Source organism: Anthonomus grandis, chromosome 2 (assembly GCF_022605725.1).
Source record: "Anthonomus grandis grandis chromosome 2, icAntGran1.3, whole genome shotgun sequence".
NCBI lineage: Eukaryota > Metazoa > Arthropoda > Insecta > Coleoptera > Curculionidae > Anthonomus > Anthonomus grandis.
The window spans coordinates 7,542,151-7,567,440 of NC_065547.1; the positions used below are offsets into that span (position 1 = coordinate 7,542,151).

At 33.3% G+C, this 25,290-nt stretch overlaps 3 protein-coding genes across 18 annotated transcripts in view; 2 read left to right on the forward strand and 1 right to left on the reverse strand.

Annotated features, from left to right (window-relative positions):
• The window catches only part of LOC126748475 (uncharacterized), a 72,025-nt gene extending 70,284 nt beyond the window's left edge, over positions 1-1,741 (forward strand). Inside the window, exons 5-6 of one of the 2 annotated variants that reach the window (XM_050457740.1) lie at positions 1,271-1,330; positions 1,421-1,741. In XM_050457740.1, the coding sequence (XP_050313697.1) occupies positions 1,271-1,330; positions 1,421-1,497 (137 nt within the window). In that variant the 3' untranslated portion in view covers positions 1,498-1,741. The remainder of the gene's footprint in view (positions 1-1,270; positions 1,331-1,420) is intronic. The other variant, XM_050457750.1, reaches the window with a different exon arrangement.
• A 3,038-nt stretch (positions 1,742-4,779) lies between these two features.
• Positions 4,780-19,786, reverse strand: LOC126750455 (oxygen-dependent coproporphyrinogen-III oxidase). Of its 2 annotated transcripts, none has more exons than XM_050460077.1 (6): positions 19,630-19,786; positions 6,029-6,302; positions 5,633-5,827; positions 5,272-5,578; positions 5,051-5,220; positions 4,780-4,996 (listed from the first exon to the last, which is right to left on the reverse strand). In XM_050460077.1, the coding sequence occupies exons 1-6, from the start codon at positions 19,701-19,703 to the stop codon at positions 4,868-4,870; spliced, it is 1,149 nt and encodes a 382-aa protein (XP_050316034.1). In that variant the 5' UTR covers positions 19,704-19,786; the 3' UTR covers positions 4,780-4,867. The 2 variants fall into 2 exon arrangements, with proteins under 2 accessions (XP_050316034.1, XP_050316035.1); XM_050460078.1 differs by lacking the exon at positions 19,630-19,786 and adding an exon at positions 19,266-19,432.
• Positions 19,787-20,280: 494 nt separating this feature from the next.
• Positions 20,281-25,290, forward strand: part of LOC126733567 (arginine-glutamic acid dipeptide repeats protein-like) — a 140,113-nt gene continuing 135,103 nt past the window's right edge. For 11 of the 14 annotated variants that reach the window (XR_007659763.1, XM_050436913.1, XM_050436907.1 and 8 more), the window contains exon 1: positions 20,282-20,488. The gene's annotated coding sequence lies outside the window, so the exon portion shown is untranslated. Of the gene's footprint in view, positions 20,489-25,290 lie in introns of all 14 variants that reach the window. The other 3 variants (XR_007659764.1, XM_050436919.1, XM_050436910.1) reach the window with 1 other exon arrangement.

Here is a 25,290-nt window from a genome sequence, read left to right on the forward strand (position 1 = left end):
GGTTCTTGCTAAGTCTATTAATATTAACCTGAGGGTTTTCATTTGAGTCGAGCATCGATATAATTGATTTTGACATTGAGCCTGGATCACCTTGTAAGGGATCGGCTATTTGCTACAAATAACCTATTTAGTCATAATGTTGGTTGTTGGTTAACAGGTTGTATTGCACCAACATACCATTAATAGGCTTTTAAATTCGAACCTTACTATTTAAAAGTTTTATTTAGATTAATGTGACTTGACTAGAGTTTGTAAAAGGTATTTAGGGCCAGTGAGGTATTGTGAATTAGGCTCCAAACATATACTTCTTGTAAACAACACGTGATCACGTTTTGGATTTTCCCCTTGAACAGTAGTTCAGTGCGGATTTGTTTTTTTTTTCTTACTAATTCCTCGCCTTAAGCATACCTCAAGTAACTCTTAATTCTTTTATCAATTTTTATTTATTTAAAATTACTACAGTATTACATTTTGAATAATTATCTAAATGTAAATATCTCAGTGGAATTTAATTTTTTTTATATAAATGGAAGTGACTATGTAAATTCTTGGATACTTATATCAATCTGGTGGACCTATGGATTGTTATTTGAGTTTTTCCCAAATTATTTTCAGCTTTTAGGATCTAGGTACAAGCATAAATATAGGTCATCATTTTCTTGATTAAGGGGGGCTTATATTACCATCATAATATATCAGGGTTTGGTGTAAAATATTTAAATTAAGTGCAACAGCAATATCTGTGCAACATCACCTTTACGTTCTTCACTAGATTTTTTGCAAATCTATTCGCTCTTTTGATAATTTATTCTTTTCTGCATTTTTATTTGGTTTGGATGTCTTAACTGTCTCATATACATACATTAATATTAAATAAATTAAAACTAATACTAAGAAATATAATGCTTCTCAACTCTAAAAAAATATCAAAAAATTAATATCAATATTTATTTTTTATTATTTTGTTTACATATCGAGCTAATTAGCGGTCTCGGGAGACCGCTAACAAACGCTTAAAGCGCCTTATACGGTGACGTCATGACTTGATCTCTCGAATGAGATGTCTTAAAGACGCTTACTCGCTAAAATTTGGTTTTTTTTATATATTTTTTGTTGGCAACACTGAATAAATTCAGAGTGACCAACATCAAAAAGACACAACCACCATAAAAATGGTCATTTTTGGTTATGTATGGCCAGGTATATTTATTAAGTTCGTGACTTTCGCTAATAATAATAATAATGCGCATTTATCCTCCTGCACCGCTAGATTCACTTGATTTAAAGAGGACAACCGAAGGTCTGACTGACAATTCTTTGATGACTGAAGGTAGAAGAATTTTTTCTCTCTCTTTTTTTCATGCATGCACTGCTTATTTGAGTAATTATTTGTGACTTATTGATTTTTTATTTGTTTCAGATAGCGGTAAAGACCGCATAAGCTCGTCTATATATTTGGTGCTTCTTATAGTGGGATCTCTGGTATTTGCAACTTAGAAAAATTCGCTTCTGTTAGAGGGTGGCATTGTGAAGTTTTATTAATGTTTTGTTATGTTTTATGTAAAATATTGTACAAATGTATATTTATAAAAGTAAATTATTGTTTATTGTACATTTTATTTTAATAAATTCTTTAACAGTAGACCTAATAGAGCTATACCAAAGTTTCTTATTGTAAATACATATAGTGTTTATTTTTGTAATTTCTAGTCTAATAATTTAGTAAACTTGTTACAACTTACTAGTTTTCTTTTATTTTGTTCCTCTTTTTGTTTAAATCTTTTAAAGTCCATAATGAAAACTTACTAAGGCGAAAATTTCTACATAGAGAACAGCACCATGTCCATAGTTCTTAGGCAATATTAATTAATTAAGTCATTTTTATTGTATGTAATTGTAACTTAATTAAGTCATTTTTATTGTATTTCAGGCTGCTAAGCTCACATTTCTTTATTCCTGTATTTTAGGGAAATTTTTTCGATATTCCTAGTATTTTATGTCCATTTTTCTAGATTATTAAAATTTTTGATATTTTTTTTCTAGTCCGGGCTTTTGGGGGCATTTTTTTATGATTCCAGGCATTTAGGCTCATTTTTTGACACTCGTCGCTGATTCAGAGTCACTTTTGTTGTAATTTTATGCTTTTCAGTTCACATTTCTGGATCTTCCTAAGCTCATGTTTTCTAGATTCCTAGAACATGGGATTATTTTTCTAGTAATCTATGTTTTTGGGGTCATTTCCTTGTGTATTTCAGTCATTTGAGGTCATTTTTTCTATATGTGAAGTCCAAGTTAGTAGTTCATATATCTATTTCGTTAAGTATTCCAATGATTTGAGGTAATTTTTTCCATATTCCTAGGATTTAGGATTTTTTCTTGTATTCCAGGCTTTTGAGGGCATTTCTTTATGTATTCCCGTCATGTAAGGCCATTTTTTTAGATTCCTAGGATTTATAGTCATTTTTCTTATAGTCCAGGCTTCTTTGGGCATTTCTTCATGCACTCCAGTCATTTAAAGTATTTTTTTTAATATTCCTGTTATTTTGGGTAATCTGTCTTTGGGTAGCCCGTATTTTTAAAAGATTTCTTTATGTATCCCAGTCATTTGAAGTAATTTTTTCTATTTTTCTGGAATCTTCGGCTCATTTTTCTTGTAGTCCGGGTTTTTCGGAGTATTTTGTATCGATTCCATGTATTCGGGGTAATTTTTTGATACTTTTTAGGAATTCAGGGTCATTTTTACCGTATTGCAGTCTGTGAAATTCACCTTTCTTTTATTCCTGTATTTTAAGGTAATTTCTTCAATATTCCTGATATTTTATGTCCATTTTTCCAGATTAATAGAATTCAGGATTATTTTTTTCTAGTCCAGGCTTTTGGGGGCATTTTTTTATTAATTCCAGGCATTTGGGCTTATGTTTAGATACTCATCATGGATTCAGGGTATCATTTTTTCTATAATTTCATGCTTTTCAGTTCACATTTTGGTGTTCATCCGGTCTTTCTAAGCTCATTTTTTCTGGATTCCTAGGATATTTCATTTGAGGTAATTTTTTCTATATTCCTTGAATTTAAGGATAATTTTTGTTGTATTTCAGGCTCTTAGTTTCACATTTCTTTATTCCAGTCATTTTTCTGGATTCGTATTATTTGGGTCATTTTTCTTGTAGTCCATACTTTTCACGACATTTCTTTATGTATTTCAATCATTTGAGGTCATTGTTTCTATATTTCTGGGATTTAGGGTTTTTTTCTTGTAGTTCAGGGTTTTAAGGGCATTTCTTTATAAGTAGTCCAGTCATTTAAGGCCATCTTTTTATATTCCTAGGATTTATAGTCATTTTTCTTGTAGTTCAAGTTTTTCGAAGATTTTATATTCGTTCCAGGCATTTGGGGTAATTTTTTGATACTTTTTGTGGTGATTTTTTAACAATTTGATTTTTTGTATTTCGGTCTGCATCAAGTTCATATTTCTTTATTCCTGTATTTTTGGGTAATTTTTTCGATATGTCTGGTATTATGTCATTTTTTCTAATAGGATTTAGGGTCATTTTTTTTAGTCCTGGATTTTAAGGGCATTTTTTTATTGATTCCAGCCATTTGGGCTCATATTTCGATATTTATCAGGGCCATTTTTGTTGTTTTTCATGCTTTTCAGTTCACACATTCCTGTATTCCGGTTCTTTTAAGCTCATTTTTTTCTGGATTCCTAGGTTCTCGGATTATTTTGGGATCATTTCTTTGAGTATTCCAGTCGTTTAAGGTAATTTTTTCTATATTGTTTGGATTTAAAGTCATTTCATTTTACATTTATGTATTCCAGTTATTTTTCTAGATTCTTTTTATTTGGAGCCATTTTTCTTGTAGTCCAGACTTCTGGGTCATTTTTTTTTGTATTAAAGTCATTTGAGGTAATTTTGTTTATGCTTCTAGAATTTTCGTTCATTTTTGGGTAGGCCAGCCTTTTAGGGACATTTTATATGGATTTCAGGCATTTAGAATCATTTTTTTGACGCGTTTCAGGGATTCAGGGTCATATTTCGGTATTCCAGTCATTTGAGGTAATTTTTCTATATTCCTGCAACTTTGGGTCATTTTCTTATAGTCTCCAGTAATTTGTGGTCATTTTTTGATACATTCCAAGGAATCGGCGTCACTTTTGTAGTATTCCAAGCTTCACAGGTACATACATAACACTGTTGTAAGTGGCACACAGTTCTGAACTTAATCGTTTAAATGAATTATACGACTATTCGTTAATGCTTAACCCTAAAAAGTGTTTGAATGAATTAAATGAATTTTAACCGTAAAAATTTTGTGAAATGTGTTAGTGTACTAATACACATTCAAATAAAGAATGCACAGTTAACAGTGAAAAAATTCATTCGTCATTAAGGTTAATTTATGATCGAACGATGGGTCTCTATAACCGAATCATTACGTTCCAGTTGTTCATATAACATAGTAACATCTTTTTTAACTCATTTCCTTGAAAAGCGGTTATTAATAATCACCAATTTTATTCTTAATTGTTCTGTTGTTTATGTATAATATTTGTATATTGTTCTAATTTTCACAGTGATTTTCATTTATTCCGCCTCTTGTTAATGAATTATCTGATGAACTAGGTTAGGTTGAGCAAAAAAAATCAATACCTTATCTAAATTTCCTCCTCTTGACTGATACAACAAATTTTCAAATTGTCATTTTGTTTTGTAATTGTCTTTATATATTAGTTTGAAACGAAGGCATTTATTATTATTAAAGAAAAGACTGAAACAAAAAAAAATGATTTTCTATTAACAAGAATCAACATTTCACATCCAACAACATAATAGACTTTAAGCTTAACCTATGTGGCATCTTATTAGGCTTCATTAACAATATTTTTGTCAACAGTTAACTCAATATCCACCCAATCTTTAGGCTTCCTAAGTACCTCCAATAAAGTCTCTTCGGGAGAGTCCTTTAGCGGTTGATTCATGTACTCCCATTTCTTTAAAACATCAATAAGTTAATTTACTTTCATAAAAATTCACTTTAAACCTACCGCATATAGGGGCAAAGACATCAGAATGCTCTCGTATCGTGCCCCAGGGGTATACAATCCAAATTTAGTACCTCTATCATAAATCAGATTAAATTCCACATATCTTCCTCGCCTTAATAGTTGCCATTCTCTCTCTACTTTAGTGTAACTAGCCAATTTATGCCTTTGAACTAAAAAAAAATCATACTTACTAACTCCCCTTAACTAAGTTGAGTTCTTACCCAAGGGCAAATAAGAAGGTATAACAGCGTTAGCGCAATCAGTGACGAACTGCAAACACTCCTCACTACCAGGAGTGTCCAGATCGTCAAAAAATATGCCTCCAACTCCTCTTCTTTCACCCCTATGGGGAATATGGAAGTAATCGTCGCACCATTTTTTAAACTTGGGATAGTAACTCTTGTCATGTTTGTCACAAGTGTTTTTTAATACCGTGTGAAAGTGGATACAGTCGGCACTATTGAGGTAGTAAGGAGTGAGATCGGTACCACCACCGAACCACCATTGCGTTTCCAGACCACTTTGAACCTTAAATTAGTGAGTTGTTAGGTGAGTTATGATAGTTGTGGAACACTTAAATACCTCAAAGTATCTGTAATTAAAATGTATCGTGGGAACCATAGGGTTTACGGGATGTATCACTGCACTAATTCCTGCAGCGAAAAATGGCAATTTGCCTTCCTCCAGTTTTTTCCCTCGGGATCTCATCTGGGCCACAGCACTGGGAGGCAACTCGCCTTTTACTACCGATATATTGACACCAGCCTTCTCAAACACCTTAAATAATGTCAATATAATGTACTAATTCTTAAGTGATTGGAAAAAGTAATGAACAAACAATAAATAATATTGTAACTGAAATATTGAAGAAACAAAACTTATATAGACATTCTCAATTGAATAGCATACACGGTTAGTATTAAGTTGATAACTGTAATTGGTGCTGCTGATACTGTAAACAAATAACTATATACTCACTTTCCCATTTTGTAAAACACAAGTAATGCCACCGCCACCCTCTTGCCTTTCCCATCTATCCACTATAAACTTCGTGTTGTCCTCCTCTTCTAAAGCTTTGCAAAACTCACTCTGGACCTTCATGATCATCAATTCCATTTTGGTTTTCATATCATCAGGGTTATCGGTCAAATGTTGCACTGGGGTGATAGGAATGGCCATAAAGCCGGTGGTGTCGATTGAGGTTTTGTCTGAAAACAGGGCGAGACCTGTCGTGAAGGAACCTCCATACTGTCTGAAAGAATTGTTAATATATTTCTAGATCGGTGGATAGGGAGGCGAGGATCGATGGAATGGCCAGCACGGTCTCCCGATTTGACGCCATTAGACTTTTTCTTATGGGGATATGTGAAAACTATTGTATACAAAACTAAACCCACTGACTTAGCTGACTTACGAAGACGAATATTATAACCCTGGCAATTAGATCGATCACACCTGAGATGTTGAGTAACGTTAGAAGAAATTTCAATTTACGGGTAGGGTGTTGCCAAGACGTTCGTGGCGAGCATTTTGAACATCTCCTACATGGACATTATTGTTTAGATTTGTATTATGTATAAGTTTTTGAATATGCTGTAACAATTTTTGGCAAATAAATAATTTTCTTTTCTAAATGTAATTTTTTGAATTTTACTTAATATTTCACACGACATTGTATACAAAATATGTCTAAAATGATCTGAGGAATCTAAAATTAATTAACATATAGGGTGTTATGTTTAAACTAAGCAAGTTGGTATGGACCACCGTTATCTGGATCACCCTGTATAAAAACTATAAAAACCAATCGACGTGTTCGAGCGTTTTTTCCAACACGCTCCCATCTATTTATTAGCTAATTTATTCCATTTGGCTGACACACACTGTATGTAAAACGATGTTTTAATGTTTCATCTTATGTTTCATTATATAGGTCACCATCAGGAAGTTTTCAGTCATTTTTTAAATTGTTAGAAACACTATTAAATGGGATTATTAATAATACAAACATTATTATGGTAGGGGACTTTAACACAAATCAGCCAGAAGCTCTAGGCCTCTCTGACACCCTGGAAAACTATGGGTTTAAGCAAACAATTATTAGCAATACAAGGTCTGGCACATGTCTCGACAATATCTTTATTAACTTTGAAATGGATTCTTTTGTATCGAACGTTGTTGATGTTGGAATATCTGATCATCTTGGTCGGGAAATCCACCTACCCATCAGTGCCAATATCAATAGTAAGGTGAGTATCTGTAACAGGTTATGTCGACCATTAATGCAAAGAGGTATGTATGTATTCTTTGATTGAGTCTCTTCGTGTGACTAGGCTTTTGTGTCGGATGTTGGTGAGTGTTTCAGGGAATTTATGGAAAATTTGAAGGAGGTCTACATTCAGTCCTTTCCAGAAAAAAACATATAAAATTAGATCTGATCAAACTTGCGGTATGGCCTGGTTTGATGCTAACCTAAAATCAATGCGAGAACATCTACATCTCTTAAGTGAAGTTTCTCGACAATACAATTCTCCAGCTGCTAACAGAGAATATCAAGCAAAGATCAAGACTAACGATCATACTGAAGCACTCTGGCAGGTTATTAAATCTAATATGGGCATTTAAAAAATTAAATAAAAAAATTAAAACAAATTAAAAAAATAAAGCAAATCGCGATAACTTCGATTTAAATGTTAAGCTTATAAAATCAATGAAAAATGTGATAATTGAAACTAATAAACCGATGTCTCCAAAATAACACTTTTCCAGAAATACTAAAGTCAGCCAAAGTAATGCCAAATTTTAAAAAGGGGGACCGTAACAAACCGGAAAACTATCGGTCAATCTCATTACTACCAATTTTTTCAGATTGATAAGATGATAAGATTTTTGAGAAGTGCATTGCTACGCAGTTCACAACCTGCCAGTTTAGTTTCTGAAAAAACAGGAATACAATGGCAATCCTGGCCTTGTTGCTTTTGTCAGGGATTCTTTTAATAACTTAAATTTTAGCAGTGTCTTGTTCTCTGACTTGAGCAAGGCATTTTATTCTGTGCCCCGTAGTATTCTGTTGCAAAAACTTGCTAAGTATAGTTTTAGCCCAGATAGTATGAGGTTTCTGGCTTCGTATTTGATAGATTGGGGGCAGGTTGTGAGTGTGAATGGGGTGTCATCAGCTTAAAATAATATTACCATAGGGGTTGCAAGGCTCAGTTTTGGGTAGCGATCGACCGATACCGATATATCGGCTATATCGGCCGATGTGTAAAAAAATAACCATAGCAGTTTAAAACATTTTATTTTTTTATTTTTAAATTTAAAGTATAATTCAAACAACTTAATCTTAAGAAATTATGGTAGATATAATATGAAATAGAGGCATTTAATATGAATAATGTAGTTTAGGGAGTTTAGGCAAATTATCATGTAAAAATATTAGTGTCTCGGTTGTTTCTGGATTCAGCCGATTCCTTTTTGCCGAATTTACGGTTCCAGCTTTTGAAAACATTTGCTCACTTGCAACACCGCCAACTGGTGCAGATAAATATATAAGAGCTTGATTATAAATAATGGTAGAACTTCTCGTTTTTCTTGCCACCAAGAAATAGGATTCGCTTTTCTTTCAAGAAGAGGATGTTTTTTATATTCTGCAATTTCAGCATTCACTTCTTCACAAATGGATGCTCTAGAAGATGATTTTGTGTCACAAGATGTTGTTGGAATGGTTTTTGTTGTTGTGGAACTCATCCCTTCTCCGGCAAATTCTTCGTACACTTCCCAAAAAGATTTTGGCCAGATCTAGACACAGGTTCAGAAGTTCGAGCATACTTAGCAAGTGGTTTGTCGTCATCACTATCAATATCTATAGTTTCATTTATTGTATCTGAAATGACAGGGGAACTAGAATGTTCTACAGATGTATTGGTTTCTATTATTAGCGACTTTAGATTTGTAGTTATGTATTCGCATATAAAATCAAGGTCTTTTGTTGTAAAAAAATTGTCTTTGAAGCGAGGATCCAAGAAAGTCGCGATGGTATAACATTTTTTTAGAAATATATTCTGAAATCGTTTTTTTAAGCTGCTTTTCAATTCTTCTTTCATTGTACCTACTCCTGCAAAATTAGCGTTTTCTTTGTTAAGATAGGCAGTGATAGTCGAAACAAATGGAATGACTTCAGATATGCAGCAGTCTGTGGAACTTGTAATTTTTGTAATGTGTTCAAATGGCTTTAACAAATTTAAAACGCTTCCAACTAATTCCCATTCGGAAAATGTCAAGTCTGTAAGAGTCCCATGATCCAAAATATATAAATTTACCGCTTGTTTTTGTTCAAGTAGGCGAGATAGTAGATAAAATGAGGAATTCGAACGTGTTTGTACATCCTGGAAAAGTTTGTGTTTGGGAAGGTTTAGTTGTTCTTGAAGTTTACTTAGTTTATCGCAAGCAGTTTGAGAGTGATTAAAATGCGAAACGATTTTTCTTCATTTTGCTATTAAATCACTGACTGCACGTTGACTTCCTATAGCATCCTGTATTACAAGTTGTAAAGAATGAATAAAAATGAGTAAAGCTTCATAATTTACTTTTGCCTTAACAAAACCATTCCTCATATTGGCAGCATTGTCTGCTAATACTAAGTGAACATGTTCCCTTTTTATATTCCATTCTTGTAACAAAGAATGAAATGCTTCAGCTATGGCGTCTCCTGTATGAGATCCTGAAAACTTCTTGCAGACAAGTGAAAAATGGGATCTCTGGTTTAAACTTAAACATGTTTTTTTCAAAAAAATGGATTGTGAGAGACAAAAAAGAACTGTTTGTATATTTGCACATCCAAACATCTGTAGTAAAAGATGCTTTTCTCAACATATTTGAAATTTTTTGAGTCACTTGTGCTTTACATCTTGAGTAAATATCTGGTACAACTTTTTCTCTGAAGTATCTGTCAGAAGGAATTTGATAATTTGGAATTGCTATCTTCAGTAACCAAGTAAAGCCACCATCTGATACAATGCTGAATGGCTGATTATCTAAACATATCATTTCACCTAACTGAAGTGAAACTCCTTCGCTTTGGATGAATTGATGTCCCACTTTTGCATTTGCTTGAGAGGATCAGCCAGTGAGACTTGCAATAGCTTAGAGTTAGAAGTAGAAGTACTTCTAGAAGGTCCAGCCGTTTCTAAAAAAAAACAATAGACTCAGGGTGATCAAAAAATCAAAACGTTGAAATAAACGGGAATATTATTTGTTTTTAAATAAAATCAGATCGTAGGTGTTAATAAAACGATTTAAAGTGATAAAAAAGAAAAATTTTCCCCCTCCTACACAAATTTCTTTAATTTCCCCAAATTCCCAACAATATACTAAATTCTTCACATTTTTAGCAAAAAATCTTTAGGTGGTTTGCCCCTGGGGGTAATTTTTTTATGCAAATTCCTTTAAAATTCCTTAAATTCCTAATAAATCCCTAGATTTTTAGCAAAAATTTCCTGGGTGGTTTGCCCCTCATTTCAATTCTAATATAATTCTGAATAAGCAGGTGTTTGTAAATATTTTTATAACTTAAACTGGAAAATAAAAATTTAGTACTAACCTGAGCTTGAATCAGTCTCATTCAATTTATAATATTCTTGAGGGTGTTTTTTCTCTAAATGGTATTTCATGTTTGAGGTATTCGCCGATTTTCCCACTCCCCCCAATGAAATGGTTATGTCACACAATTTACATTTTGCGATGGATTTCTTATCTGCTGGGGATTTATTGATTCTTGATGAAATATTTCCAATAAATACTTTTTCCATCCATTCCGCTACTTTGCACTTCACCAAACTCCAATTAATAATATGTCTTTGTTAAAGAATAACTAAATTACGCCAAGAAATAAACGATCTGCTTTAAGAATGTAAATACTGAATGCACGGCGTCGGCACTAAACGCACGGGACACGGGATTCACCGAAAAATTAAGGGAATTTACCAACGACTTTGAGCTGAGCCGTATAAATTACCGCCTGTTGCTGTGATGCCAAAGTGCATTTTTTGTTTTTATTTTTATGATTTTAAATTGAACGTTAAAGAACTATAAATTATATTACAGAATATTCAGATTTTAGACATTAATAATGTTATCAATTAAAAAAAGGCCGATATGCCGATATATATCGTTATCGGCCGAGACTTTATCGGCATCGGCTAAAAAAGTCATATCGGTCGATCACTAGTTTTGGGCCTCATACTTTTTTTAATCTAGAACAGAATGGTGAATTCACACTTTTTGCTGATGACACAACTGTAGCATGTTCAGCTGACTCACTGGAGGGTGCAGAGCTGGGATGGATGCTATACAGGGTCAAGTGCAGAAGTGGTTTAACAGGAACCGTCTACACTTAAACGCAGAAAAGACAAATAAGGTCATTTTCACTATGAGACAGTCGGAGATGGCCAACAGTTAAATTTTTAGGAGTCCATTTGGATCCTCTCGTTCAATGGCATGCGCACATTGACAATGTTGCGTGCAAACTTTCCTATATGCTCTCCGCTGTCTTTCTAGCTGCTCTCTTCACCCACGGATCTAAAAATAGCCTATTTTGGAACCTTCTATCCTATTTCAACTTACGCCATTTTAGCGTCGGAGCATGCACCTCATATAAAGAGATTATTTGCTCTACAGAGAACGGCTGTTAGAATCGTGGGTGGACTGAGTTTTAGGGATGACTATAGACAGGTTTTTACCAATCTAGGCATACTCACCCTACCATCTGTTTATATATTTGAAAATCTGTTGTGGGTATTTTGTAATTATTATTGTGTTACTTGACATTTCTAATGCAGTATTTATAATCATATTTGTATTTTTTGTATTGTTTACTTGTGGAAATGCTTTGTATTGACACCAATAAATGAATTTAAATAATACAGTCTTAAATCTCAAAGTAAATACTAAATAACGAGGCTACCAGTAATGTAACATTTATGTAATAAGTTATTTGTCCTATTTTTATAAACTCTCCACATTCATATTGTTATCTCAAATCCATTTATTTACTAGTTTCTTTATCATTACATAAGGCTTCATTTTAAAAATGAATGGTAATCTATGTAAACTTTGGGACACAAAAAACAAATATGTTAGTTTCACCTATGTATACATGATATACAGAACATTACTAGCACTGGATATTATTTGAAATTAGTAACTAACTCAACTAAGAAATTGAGATTAATAAAAGAGACAATTGCTAGAATATATTCCTGTTTTAAAACAGATTGTTCTAAAGATATGCTTTTGGGCTATACATAAAGGCATGAGAACTTTTTTACATGCACTACCACTTGTTCTTTTAATTTTATCCCCAAATTGACATTTCCGTCTCATTTTACATCCCAATGAATAAACTGTCATTTCTTTAAAATTTGGTATATTCTGTTTGTTTAAATTAAAAGTTATATGCTTGATTTTTGGACATTTAATGAAAGTAAACTATAGTCCAAATAGTTCATAAAAACTTGTTTAGCCTTTACTAGCACTGATTCCCAAAAGTCAATATAACTGCTGTATCATCGACAAAACAAAAAATAACCCTACCAAAATATACTCAACATTTCATCCACATAAATATTAATCAAAATGCAGAATATCAATAATAATTTGCAAAGTAAAGATTTGGTTTGATAGCAACTTACTCACATTAAATACAACAAAAACTAATATTCTTACTTTTAGATGTAATCTTGCAGATATTGTTCTTCATACAGATAAGTTAAACAATTCAGGCAGTTTAACATTTTTAGGTATTATAATGGACAATAGACTTAAATTTGAAAATCACATTGTTGTCTTGTCAAGAAGAAGTCTTCTCGACATCAGGGTGTAAAATAATGAAATATTTTGCTCTAATTGAAAGTAACCTGAGGTATGGTTGTCCCTTTTTGGGTAGTTGTAGTGGTTACCTATTTCAGACTATGTTCATTTTACAAAAAAAAGCAATTTGCATCATATAAAATGTTGGATTGAGGGATTCATGCAACCATGCTTTGTTGAGAAACAAAATTTTGAGACCACCTTGTTTATTTATTTTTGACAGTGTACCTATGTTTGGTTTTTAGAAAGTATACAATTATACAGGTTGTTCCGTTGATCATGTAACAAAGTTCTAGGGTAGATAGAAAACTTCAAAAAAAAAGAAAAGTTCATATGAACATGGGTCCCGAAAAGCCTCCTCAAGGAGGTAAGTTTCTTTGAAGATAACCTTAAAAACTGTAGTTTTCATTTTATAGCTTCGGAACTACTTTAGCTACTGCCACTACTTTTTGAGTTTTTGAGAATTTTCCCAAAAACAGTGATATTTAGCAATTTTTGCTGAGAGCACCTTTTTTATGTAAAAGGCATAGGAACATCATAATCTGATTAAGGGCAGAAATTGAAGTCTTAGAGAAATGAGTTTAAATTTACCAAATATATTCCCCTGGTTAAAATTATTTATGTTTAGTAGGTCCCAAAGAATACAGGGGACGTACTTACAATACTTTATGTCCCAAAACTGGTTGCGGTAGCTAAAGTAGTTCTAAAGCTATAAAAGTTTTTAAAGGTTATCTTTAAACAGCTCTTGCTCCCTTAGGAAGCATTTCCAGACCCATGTTCATATAAACTTTTATTTTTTTTTACATTTTCTATCTACCCTAGAAGTTTCTAACATGATCAACAGAGCACCCTGTATATTTGATTGTGCAAGCAGAAGATCTTACTTGACAGTCACAAAATATTCCTCTACTAATACCCACTACTAATCAATTAACCCATATTTTACCAGGGCATGAAAAACCAACAATTTTTCGAATAGCAATATTTATTATGTATTAAAAAGGTTAGAAAAGAAGATTATGACACAAAAAAAAAATACATTCAAAAACTTTCAAAAAAGAGCATTTTGCGTTTTCGGTATCATCAACTAAATATATGAACAAAAAAAACGTAATTTTACTTTTTATGGTAACGCTCAAAACAATCGGTATGGAGGGGCACGTTGCATTTTTTACATAAAAATACCGTTTGACTACTACATATTTTGCATCTAATACGTCTGGAGTGGAGCGATTTAGTGATAATATGACCGATATTATCATATCTTTGCTCAAGAACTGCCTAAGGGGTAGTAATAGATGTACGGATGGAAGATTCAGTTTTTATCAGGCGAAGAGCAATGTACGATTAAGTCTAGTTGACTAATATTTTTGTCACTGACAATGTTATAAACCTTCCAACAATTGACTAAAGTGTTATCTATAGTGTTAACGAACAAAGGCCACCACCACTTTTTTTCAGATATCCCTATTCTATAATTGGCTATCCCGTTATTGTGGAGATCTACTCCCCCCATGAATTTGTTGTACATCTTGATAACATTAGGTTGCTGAATAGGATTGTCTTTTTTTGCTTTACGGTCATACCTTTTAGCTCTGTATAATGGTTCGTCATTGTAATGGTTACTTATTACTGTGACCACTGAATTATCGTTCCATCTAACTAATGAGACCCCACTGACAGTGTCATGTGCCGAAATGTAGTAGCCGCGTTTTTGTTTAGAAACACTTTTGGTCCCTTCTAAAGGACAGCGGAGGGTTCTGTTTTCCCTTATAGTTCCGCTCGCAAAATAACCTTTATCGGTAAGATATGAAAATAATTGAAACGAAAAAAAATAATTATCAAAAAATACCTGATGCTTCATTGGGTCATTCACTATAGACAATAAATCAACAACAACTATATGCCCACCCATACCTAATACAGATTTTTGTTTATTTGGATTTGCTCCTGCGTATGGAATGAACTGATATAAATAACCGTCTGACGAACAAATACACAATATAATTTAAAACCAAATCTAACGGGTTTACCCCTAATAAACATTTTGCAGGAGTGCCTGCCAAAGTAAGGAACCATTTGTTCGTCAATCGACAGTGTGAAAATATACCAAACTGCAACATTTTCTGACTTATGAGATCAAAAAATGGCCTAAGCTTACAAAACTTGTCATTTTTATCTAATTGTGCGTTATCTGGCAAATTGAGGTTTTTTTTTATATTGTAAAATTTATTTCGACTCATACATTATTTCACAATGTCTATCCCCCTGTCTTCATCAGTTGACCAATATAGTTGTGTTTGTGGTAGTTTATGATAACCTGTAAATATTAGCAGTCCTATAAACTTTAGTAATTCATATTTATCCAACTTAAAATCATGTCAATTATTGTCTTTTGCATATTTTTCTGAAAATGTTACAATAAGATTTAATACTTGGTCATCAAAGAACAAAAAGAAAATGTCTAAATGTGACTTTCCGTGGAGTAAATCTACCAATTTCTCAAGTGCAGGGCCTTCATTCAAATTAAACCCTTTTTCCATTTTGGTTCCCTACTTTGAAATTGGCTGGTGTTGGACCTTTCGATTTTCCATTTCTTTTCTGCCAAACTCTCATCATCAGACAAATTCCAGTCAAATTCATTGTCCTGTTGGCTGTCTTATCTGTAATTCAAATGTGCCCGCTATGTCCACATCATTTTGGCTGTTTTTTTCGTTTACTTTTCTTCGTCAGTCAAGCTATCTGGTTCTGGCGGAATATACGTCTATATAACAGGCCTAACAAAAATACTTAGTAGATCTTACCAACATCTCCGGAATGTTCTGCTTCCAATTCATCTACTACTTCATATAGAGCAATCTCCAGCTCTTTTTGCGTAAGAAATTTAGGCATGTTTTTCGAAAATACACATACACTTAGCACCGATTAAAATTCAATATTACTAAAAACTTTCTTACACACCAACACACACACACAAGCCTAAACCGCAATATCTCTAGCTGATACCGTTGGCAACTCAAGCGCTATTTCGACCAGAATACAGATAATGTATTTTCCCAGTGATGCGTTTTCGCAATATTTACAATTTGGAGTCAAGTATTTTGGAAATTGTAACATTTTTTTGTTGTCAGTAAAAAAAGGTAAATACACACATGTGTTACGATTCAGCTAAACAAATCTTGCCTGTATTATGCTTACCAATAATAAACAATACTTAATATTCGAAAGTATGTTTAGACATTAAAATTTTGCTTGAATTGGAATAAAAATTTAAAAATTAAAACACTGGTTTATTTATTGAGTGTTTTAAAAATCTTTTTAATTCAACCTTAGTAAATACTATAGTAACGTTAGATATTTCATTTTTTATTTTGTTTATATCATAAAAAAAAATTAATATGACTGTTGCGTTTTCGCATCATTGGTAAAAAATGGGTTAAGGGGACCATTTATTTATGACATACAGAAAATGTACAACCACTACTTAACTTGTAAAACTTGGAATAGTTTACCTAAGTACTTGTAGTTAGCAAAGCATATTGTAATGTGGATGAATATTTTAGTGGTCAACTTAGATCAAGGTATTAACTGGTATAAAATTTAAGTTAGAAATAATGATGATAGTAAGTTTTCATATTTTAGGAGTTATATACTTGTGTTTTATCAGATATATCCTTTACATTTTTTTTTGTTGTTGTGTTCTAATTCTGATTTAGTTTTATTTTTGTTTTATTAATAAAGTATGTTTTTAGATTGAGCTTTGTAGGTCCAAAAACTACCTTTACACTACATATTTATTTATTTATTTATTTATTTATTCATGCCAAAAAGTATAAAGCTTTTACACAAGTCAGTCAAAAATATAACTCCAAATAAAAGTATTAAACTGTAAAATTCGTTTTACCTAAGAACAAAAATAAAACACATATAAGCCTAAAAAGTAATGCTTAAAAACACTTAACACTAAAAGTCAAGAGACCCAGCCTATGCAATAGCACTGAAATTTGAGCTCAAAAATTCCTCAAATGAATAAAAAGCATTGGTGACTAAAAAATGTTTTACCTTTGTCTTATAAGCATTAAGAGGCAAATCCTTAACGGAGACCGGCAGGACATTAAAGAACTTAATTCCATAATAAGACACGCCATTACGGGTACGCTCGAGTCTCCTAAATGGTGCCACCAAGGAGCCGCTATTTCTGGTGACTGTGAGTGCTAGCATGAGTCGCAAACCTGGGTAGGTTTTCCCTAATGAACACAAGGCACAGAAGTATGAAGGCGCTTGGCAAGGTGAGAACTCTCAGAAGCCTGAAGTGGACCCTACAACAATCCCTGTATCCAATCTGCGCAATCACTCGCAGACATCGACGTTGCAATGCAAAAATCCTGGGCATATGCGCTGAATGACCCCAGTTTAGTAAGTTATACGTCATTAGAGAGTGAAAATATCCAAAGTAAGCTGTCCTGAGAGTACCTGCGGAGACAGACCCAGACAAATTGCGAATCAGGAAAGTACACCTTGATAATTTGGTTGACAATTCATCTATGTGACCTTGCCACGTCAAACCACTATCCAATCTAACACCCAGAAAATCCACAGACACACCTAAAGATTGTTGCTGGGAATCAACGTCCTGAAGGGAAAAAATTATATTTTGAGTTTTGGACTCATTTAAGCACAATCTATTGGAAACGGCCCAGTCTCTAAACTGAGAACAAGATTCTTGCGCCTTGAGCGAAATGTTTGCGCAACTCCTATTAGTACACAGGGATGTAGTATCATCAGCATACAAATAGAAAGTGCAATCAGGGTGACAAGTTGGTAGGTCATTAACAAATATAAGAAACAGGATAGGCACGAGAACGGATCCCTGAGGCACTCCATGCTCAATCGACAAACTCTGAGACCTACATCTCCCAAAACAAACAAACTGACTTCGGTCACTCAAGTAGGACTGTAGCAGTGACAGACTTCTCGAACAAAATTTGTAGTGGTTGAGCTTTTGAAGAAGAATATTATGCTCCACACAATCAAAAGCCCTAGATAAATCGTAAAATGAGGCTTGGGAGTACAGAGCACTTTCAAATCCGTCAAGCACCACGTCACACAGGTTCTGGACCGCACCAGTGGTGGAGTGTTTCTTTCTAAACCCATGTTGGTTCACATAAAATAAAGAGTTTTGTTCAAAATACTCCTCTATTTGAGTCTTGAGTAAAGACTCAAAAATCTTTCCAATGATAGGCACCAGAGAAATGGGACGGTAGTTTTCAACATCCACTTTTGAACCCTTTTTGTGAATAGGAATCACCTTAGCAATTTTAAGACAGGATGGAAATGTGCCCTCAAAGATAGCCAGGTTGATTAGTTTGGTCAGGGGAACAATAATTAAATTCTTAATAGTCTTTATGAGTCTGATATTCAAATCATATAGATCATTGCTTGCACTATTCTTCATGCCATCAATCACCTGACGGACCTGGATGAAAGTAACTTCGGCAAAGGAAAAGCCGCGTCCGCAAGGGCCAGTCAAATAAGGTAAAGGATTTTTGGGAGGCAGAGGAAGAGTCTCTTTTAGTTTGGCAGGAACATTCACGAAAGATTCATTAAAATGGCTGGCATTAATATCACTCAGCTCCGATTCCTTTACGCTAGGGTTCAGAGCTGTAATTACCCTCCACATTGCCCGGACAGGGTTACTTGACTGGCTAATGAAGTTGTCATTGGCCTTTCTCCTCCTTGTCTGAATTTCAAGCCGGTATTTGATACGGTAGGTGCGGATAGTATCACTTGATATCAAATTGGGGTATTGTTGACTAGCCCGTCTTAAGAAACAGAGCCGTTCTCTCATCTCCCTGAGAGACTCATCAAACCACTTAGAAGCAACTGAGGGCCTGGCGGTATTCGCTGATTTTGACTTCAGTGGAAAACATTAAATAAGCCTCGCTCAGAGATTTAACAAAAGAATTAAAAGAGATATCAACATCACTAGTATTGCCTATGAAGTCCCAATCAAAGTTCTCCACCGCATTATAAAAATTTAACAACCCCCAATCTGTTATAGGGCACTAACATATACGAACAGCGTCACCTCGAACGGGGATGCTCTGTTTAAATTGAAACACAATTCCCAAGTGATCACACAATGATGGATCACAAATATTAGCATTACAATTGGAACTGGAGACAGTTGTAAAAATATTATCCAGACAATTCGAACCCCTCGTAGCACCTCTAGCAACTGGATAAAGCTCAAAGCAAGAAAACAAATCAACAACACTCCTCGACTGTGTCTGGTTTAGATTATACTATAATTACATATTACATACAATCCTAAAATCTACATACTTACTCGGAAACTGTAGTGGTCATGCTAATCTTTATAACATGAAAATTAAAAAGGAAAATTTGCAAATAATGTGGTGAAAAACTGTTATGATCTGTGTAAATCAATTAGTTACTTGATAGTTCCAACTAATAAAAGTAATTGCCATGTCTCAGGTGTTTGTCAAAAAATGTGTTTTGTAATTGCATGATAAGGTTTACCTGACTTAGTATGATAAGATTATTTAAATATATCTTAAACAATTATTACAATTATATCTTTTCATACAGATAAATATTCATTTCTAAGATATGGATAAAGAGGGAAAACAATCACAAATTTAAAAATTACATAAAAAGTGGCCCTACTCATCTTTTATTTGGTAACTTACCCTAACTTTCTAAGATTCCTTTTGTTCTGATTGTATACTAAAGTAAAACCTCTAAATAATACATTTATAACCATTATTAATTAAGTATGATAATATATAAAATAAAAATTAAAAAGATATACTTTTGAAAACAACCTGCATAATAACATAACCTAGAAAGAAATGTCACTGTCACTGTCAAAATATGGAAGTATCTACTGTTCGGCATTTCGTACGCGACATTCAGGGTATATAGAAATCTCCGAATTATATTTTTATTGTATAAAAAATCTGATGTGCTGTAGATAGAATAGAATAAAATTCCTAGCAATTATTAGAATCAACGTAAAATGCAAGCAAGGGCATTTTAAAAACAAACTCTCTTTATTCCTCCAATGCTTATTTTAAAGCTATACAGCGCGTTTTATTTACTACTGACCCAATTTAGATACAGGATTAAGGATTCACATTTTATATTCTGTTTTTCAATTTATATTTTAATAAACACTCCTCTAAAATCGGAAAATTTTATTAATCCAAAAATAGGTGCTATGAAGTTGCCTTGCTCAGTCACGAGATGTCACCGTCGTTCAATTGTCGTTGCTTTGCTCGGTCAATAGATGTCGCCGTCGTGCACACTAAAAAGAGACAGTACCAAGAACAAGCGAAACGAGAGAGAGACAAAAGAAAGAGCAAGTGAAAATGGCCGCCCGTGATCGATAATCGGACGGTGTGTTTTCAAATAAAGTTTCGAGGATATTTGGCTGAAAAAAATTATCGAAAATTGCGTGTAACGTGTGCCCCAGTGTGTGTTTCCTTATAAGAAATCAAAGTGCCGAAAAAAAACTGTATAAAATGGCCGTTTTAGCATGTAGCCGAGGTAAGTTCATTGAAGATAATGGAACAGGCAGCTTGTGCATTTTAATTAGCATTTCTCAGTGTTCTTTCCCTTTATCCTGCTCCCGGGTTGAATAAACGGCCCGGCCTTATAAGCTATCACTTCCAGGATAACGTATATAATATAGGGATTATTAATTGGCTAATTATTATTATTAGCACTTCAGTCATTTAATTAGTCTGTATACATAGCGGTGGTGGGGGGCGCAGTCTCACAGCCAGTTAATTTGTCAATTTGTTTATTACCCTAATTATCATTTCATTACCTTTTCTTTTTCGCCGCCGTCGCACTTCCGAGTTGCTCTTTTACAGTTTTTGTTTGTTTTTCTTTTCTTTTGTTTTTGTTCAGATCATTTGTTTCTAATTATTCATTGCGGCAGTTGGCTCTGGATTCTTGGTTAATTTAAAAATAGAGTTTTTATTATATCAGTCCAGTGGTCCATATTTAAATGTAAGTAATGAGGTTTTGGACCTTTTTTTTTAACTGAAACTGTACTTTAGTATTTATAAAGTTTTTATAACATGCATGGTCATAATCATTTATAATTTTTTTTTCCATTCAAAGTGTGCTTGTACTGCAGATGTGAGCTCTAGCAGATCAGACAAGGCCAGAGAACCTGGTTAGTATAGTTATGGCAGTTCTAGCTATCATTCTGAGAGAACTGGGGATGTTCATTCTCAGATTCTTGTCATTTTGAGCTGTATAATGTGGGGTGCAAAATTTCTTATCCACTATTGCTGTTTATAAGGTGAATAAATCTTGCATTGGGAAGTTAATTAAACAAACAGGTTTCCTTCATTGCAAATCCTCCTTTTGTGAGAATATTACCGCTAAATAACTTATTTATCAAATAATTATTAGAACACTGATAAAAGTACTTTTTTTCACATCAAAAACTAATCCAATTCTTTCTATCACTACCACTCTATCAATCACACAGCGCTAACTTGGGCATAACTTTTGATTCCAACAAGAAGACAATTATAAAACATTAAATTTTAAATGACATAAGAAATACAAATGTGTAAATTATTATATACCATTATATGGCCTATATAAAAAAATAAATAGACTAGACTATATTTATTATTTTATAACTAAATCATTGAGTCTAATCTAATCTCCACCCAACAAAAAATCACTTATAGTACTACCAGATCCATGTTGTATTACAGAAATTATTTCATGTTGAGAGAACCAAGACTACCTACAATCTGCTTTCTGAATCCATTTTAGGATAGACTGAGGATGTCAATGTCAATTGCCCCATTTAGGTTGTTAAAACAAGAGCAAGCCGCATAGAGGGGCTCCTTCTTGGCAAGAGTGGTTACTGCAGGGAAGTAAAACATATTATGGCTGTGAGTGTTGATATGTGCGACCAAGAAATTGATCCTTGCGAGAAACTCTGGAGAGTCAATATGCAAGCAAGACTTAGCTAGCAGAAAGACTTTCATTCTACAGTGACAGGCAACTCAAACAGTTTCAGAGTAATAATTCAGGAGTAAAACTTCTAATTAGATAGACAACATCACTCTTAAATAATAAGTATTTAAAAATTTGAGTTGCACAGATTCAAGTCTACTAATATGCATGTTATAGTGAGGAAACTGTAAAGGAGCAGCATAAAGCAATCTTGATTTGACCAAGGAATTAAATAGAATTTTTCTAAGTTTAATGGTAATTTATTTAATAAAGTTGCTTGAGATTTCTGTGACTAAGTTGTTAATAAAAATAGAGCACAGAAATGGTCCAAGATTGCTACCTTGAGCAGCACCACTAGAGGCAACATATTCTTCAGACCTAAATCCACTGACTAGACTATATTTATTATTTCATAACTAAATCATTAAGTCTAATCTAAGCTTCACAGAACAAAAAATCACTTATAATACCACCAGATCCATGTTGTATTACAGAAATTGTTTCATGTTGAGAGAACCAAGACTACCTACAATCTGCTTTCTGCATCAATTTTAGGATAGACTGAGGATTTCAATGTCAATTGCCCCATTTAGGTCATTCAGTCAAACAAGAGCAAGCCCCATAGAGGGTCTCCTTACTGCGGGGAAGAGTGATATGTGCAACTAAGAAATTGATCCTTGCTAGAAACTCTGGAGAGTCAATCATGTTGTTACAAATTTTGTAAAGCAAGACTAAGCAAGCAGAAAGAATTTCATTCTGCAGTGACAGGCAACTCAAACAGTTTAAGAGTAATAATTCAGAAGTAAAACCCCTAATTAGGTAGACAACATCAGTCTTAAATAATAAGCATTTTAAAAATTTGAGTTGCACAGATTCAAGTCTAGTAATATGCATGTTATAGTGAGGAAACCGTAAAGGAACAGCATAAAGCAATCTTGATCTGACCAAAGAATTAAATAGACTTTTTCTAAGTTTAATGGTAATTTATTTAATAAAGTTGCTTGAGATTTCTGTGACAAAGTCATTAATAAAAATTGAGCACAGAAGGGGTCCAAGATTGCTACCTTGAGCAGCACCACTAGAGGCAACATATTCTTCAGACCTAAATCCACTGTACTCAACAAATTGGCTTCTATTGGTGAGTAAGGAGGAGAATAATTCAACAGGATTATTATTAAAGCCCATGTAATTTGTGAGTAAGAATGGCCTGGTCTAGCAAATGCCTTAGTGAAATTGGTATATATAATATCGAATTGTTGTTTGCAGCTGATGGCCTGATAGCCAGAAATGTCATTAAATTGGTACTAGATATTGGGATATAAGATATTTGACTTGAAGAAAAAGGATGTCATATGTACACACTTCAAAAATCTGCGTGATCAATAAAGTCACTAAAAACTCTCCCAAAGAACTGAGCAATGGTATTCACAGTTTCCTCTGCATTATCTAAGTGGGTATCATTGTAGGTCAAATTTCCTGGGATTTGAGATATATTGTGTTTTTGCAGAATATTTATTAGAAATTTCCCCGGATTAGACCTGATGCAGTTTGATGACTAAACTCTACATAAGCAGCATTTAGTTTGGTTTTTATGGGCATCTTAGCTTTTATAATTCCAATGGAGAATTGGTACTTTTTCATTTTTTGTGCAACTGGCTTTTAGTCCTTAATGATTTCTCATATGTACCCATGTGTACACATGAGAGTACACATGTACTCTCATGTGTACACCCCGGATAATTGTATTTATTTTTGCATGCCTTATATAATGGTACTGATTGACTAAAAAGGCCATAAAATTTGTTATAGAACACTGACAGCATCATTAACATTGTTTATTCTATCAAGGAAGTCCCAGTTAACCTCTGAAATGAGTTGATATAATAGGAAAAAATTGGCTCTGTGAAAGTTGTACTTCTGATTATGATCATTTACTTTGAAATTTGTGTACTTAGGGATATCAACAATTACTGAAACATCAATTGAAGGACGGTAACCATCCTCAGGCAGTAGAGGCAAAACAGCTTTTCAAACATTACATTCCAAGTTCATGACAATCAGGTCAAGGATGTTGTCCTGTACTTTTGTAATAGGTATTTATACATTGTTTTGAAGATGTAAATGCAAGAAAATCATTAAGATTACTAAGCTTATCGGGGCTAATTCCCTGACCTGGTATTAATATTCACAAAGGACTATGAAACAATAATGCTAAAACAAATAAAACCCTCAGTTTCATTGCAAGACTTATTTACAAGTTTCAAAAAATAGAGACACTAAACTTTATTCTACTTCATTTGTTAGATCAAAATTAGAGTATGCTGTTGTCTGGTCTATGGAGTATAATAGATACATTCAAGAACTTAAAAAAGTCAAAAGAAGATTTCTAAAGCTCTTGTATTGATGTTCATCTATCTCAGGGATACATCTAAATCCTAAAAGTGTTAGTCTGCAAGGTAATAACTCTCAACCAGGAGGAGCTTGGAGCTATTTTTTGCAAGTTTTCCTGTTTAAGCTACTAAACAGCAAGTTGACTGCCCTATTCTTCTGAATAACTTAAATTTTCTCATTCTTGGCTTATCCTCTCTTCATAATTATGATGTAGCATGTGACTTTATGATCCATAAGGCATAAAGATGTATTTGATATCTGTATCTTTTTTTTTGTAACTTTCACTATTTTACCTAGGTAATTTTAAGTTTACTTTTTTATTGTTGGATGTTCCAACAGTAAAAAAGTTCCCTGACATAGCAAACTTGCAAAAATTTAGTTGTCCCATGTTAAATTATTATCTTTTTTCTAGATGTAAGAAATGTTGGAGACTTAGAGGTACAAGATTAGTAATTTGAACTTTCAGAATGAGAATAGTTAGTCCTTGTGAGGTTACATCAAAGTTGAAATCCATAATTTTTGGTAAATGAATTAATGTAAATAAACTTGTAAGAAGATATAAAAGTTTTTTAATTTTTGAGTTAGCAGCTGTTAATGTTCAAAATGTTGGTTTAATTTTCTTCGATTTATTTCTAGGTAGGATATGAGTAAGATTTTTCAATATTTTTTGCATATTAAATAAGAAATCAAAATGTATGCTTTATTGTCATAAAAGCAAATTTGTTGACAGAATTGTTCTTTTGATTAATAAACTTGTCGGCATAGGTGGCATCATTGAGTGCTTCCAATATAAATAAGGTTAGGACTATATGAGTGAACAGCTGTCTCACATTACACAGGCATCAGTATTAAATAAGTATTGTGTGAATGCATCAAAAAAACACAAACCATACCTTAAATGGAATTCAATTAAAGAAAAATAAACATTTCTCCCCATTTCAAAATCAACCTCTCCTGCAACCCCCTTAAGA

Excerpts from the sequence above, each read along its gene's own strand:
- LOC126750455 (XM_050460077.1), bottom strand. The coding sequence starts at position 19,703 with ATGGTTATAAATGTATTATTTAGAGGTTTTACTTTAGTATACAATCAG. Across the intron at positions 6,303-19,629 it reads AGGAATCTTAGAAAGTTAGG|ACAGTATGGAGGTTCCTTCA; the intron begins GTAAGTTACCAA and ends CAATTCTTTCAG. Across the intron at positions 5,221-5,271 it reads ACCTTCTTATTTGCCCTTGG|TTCAAAGGCATAAATTGGCT; the intron begins GTAAGAACTCAA and ends ATTTTTTTTTAG.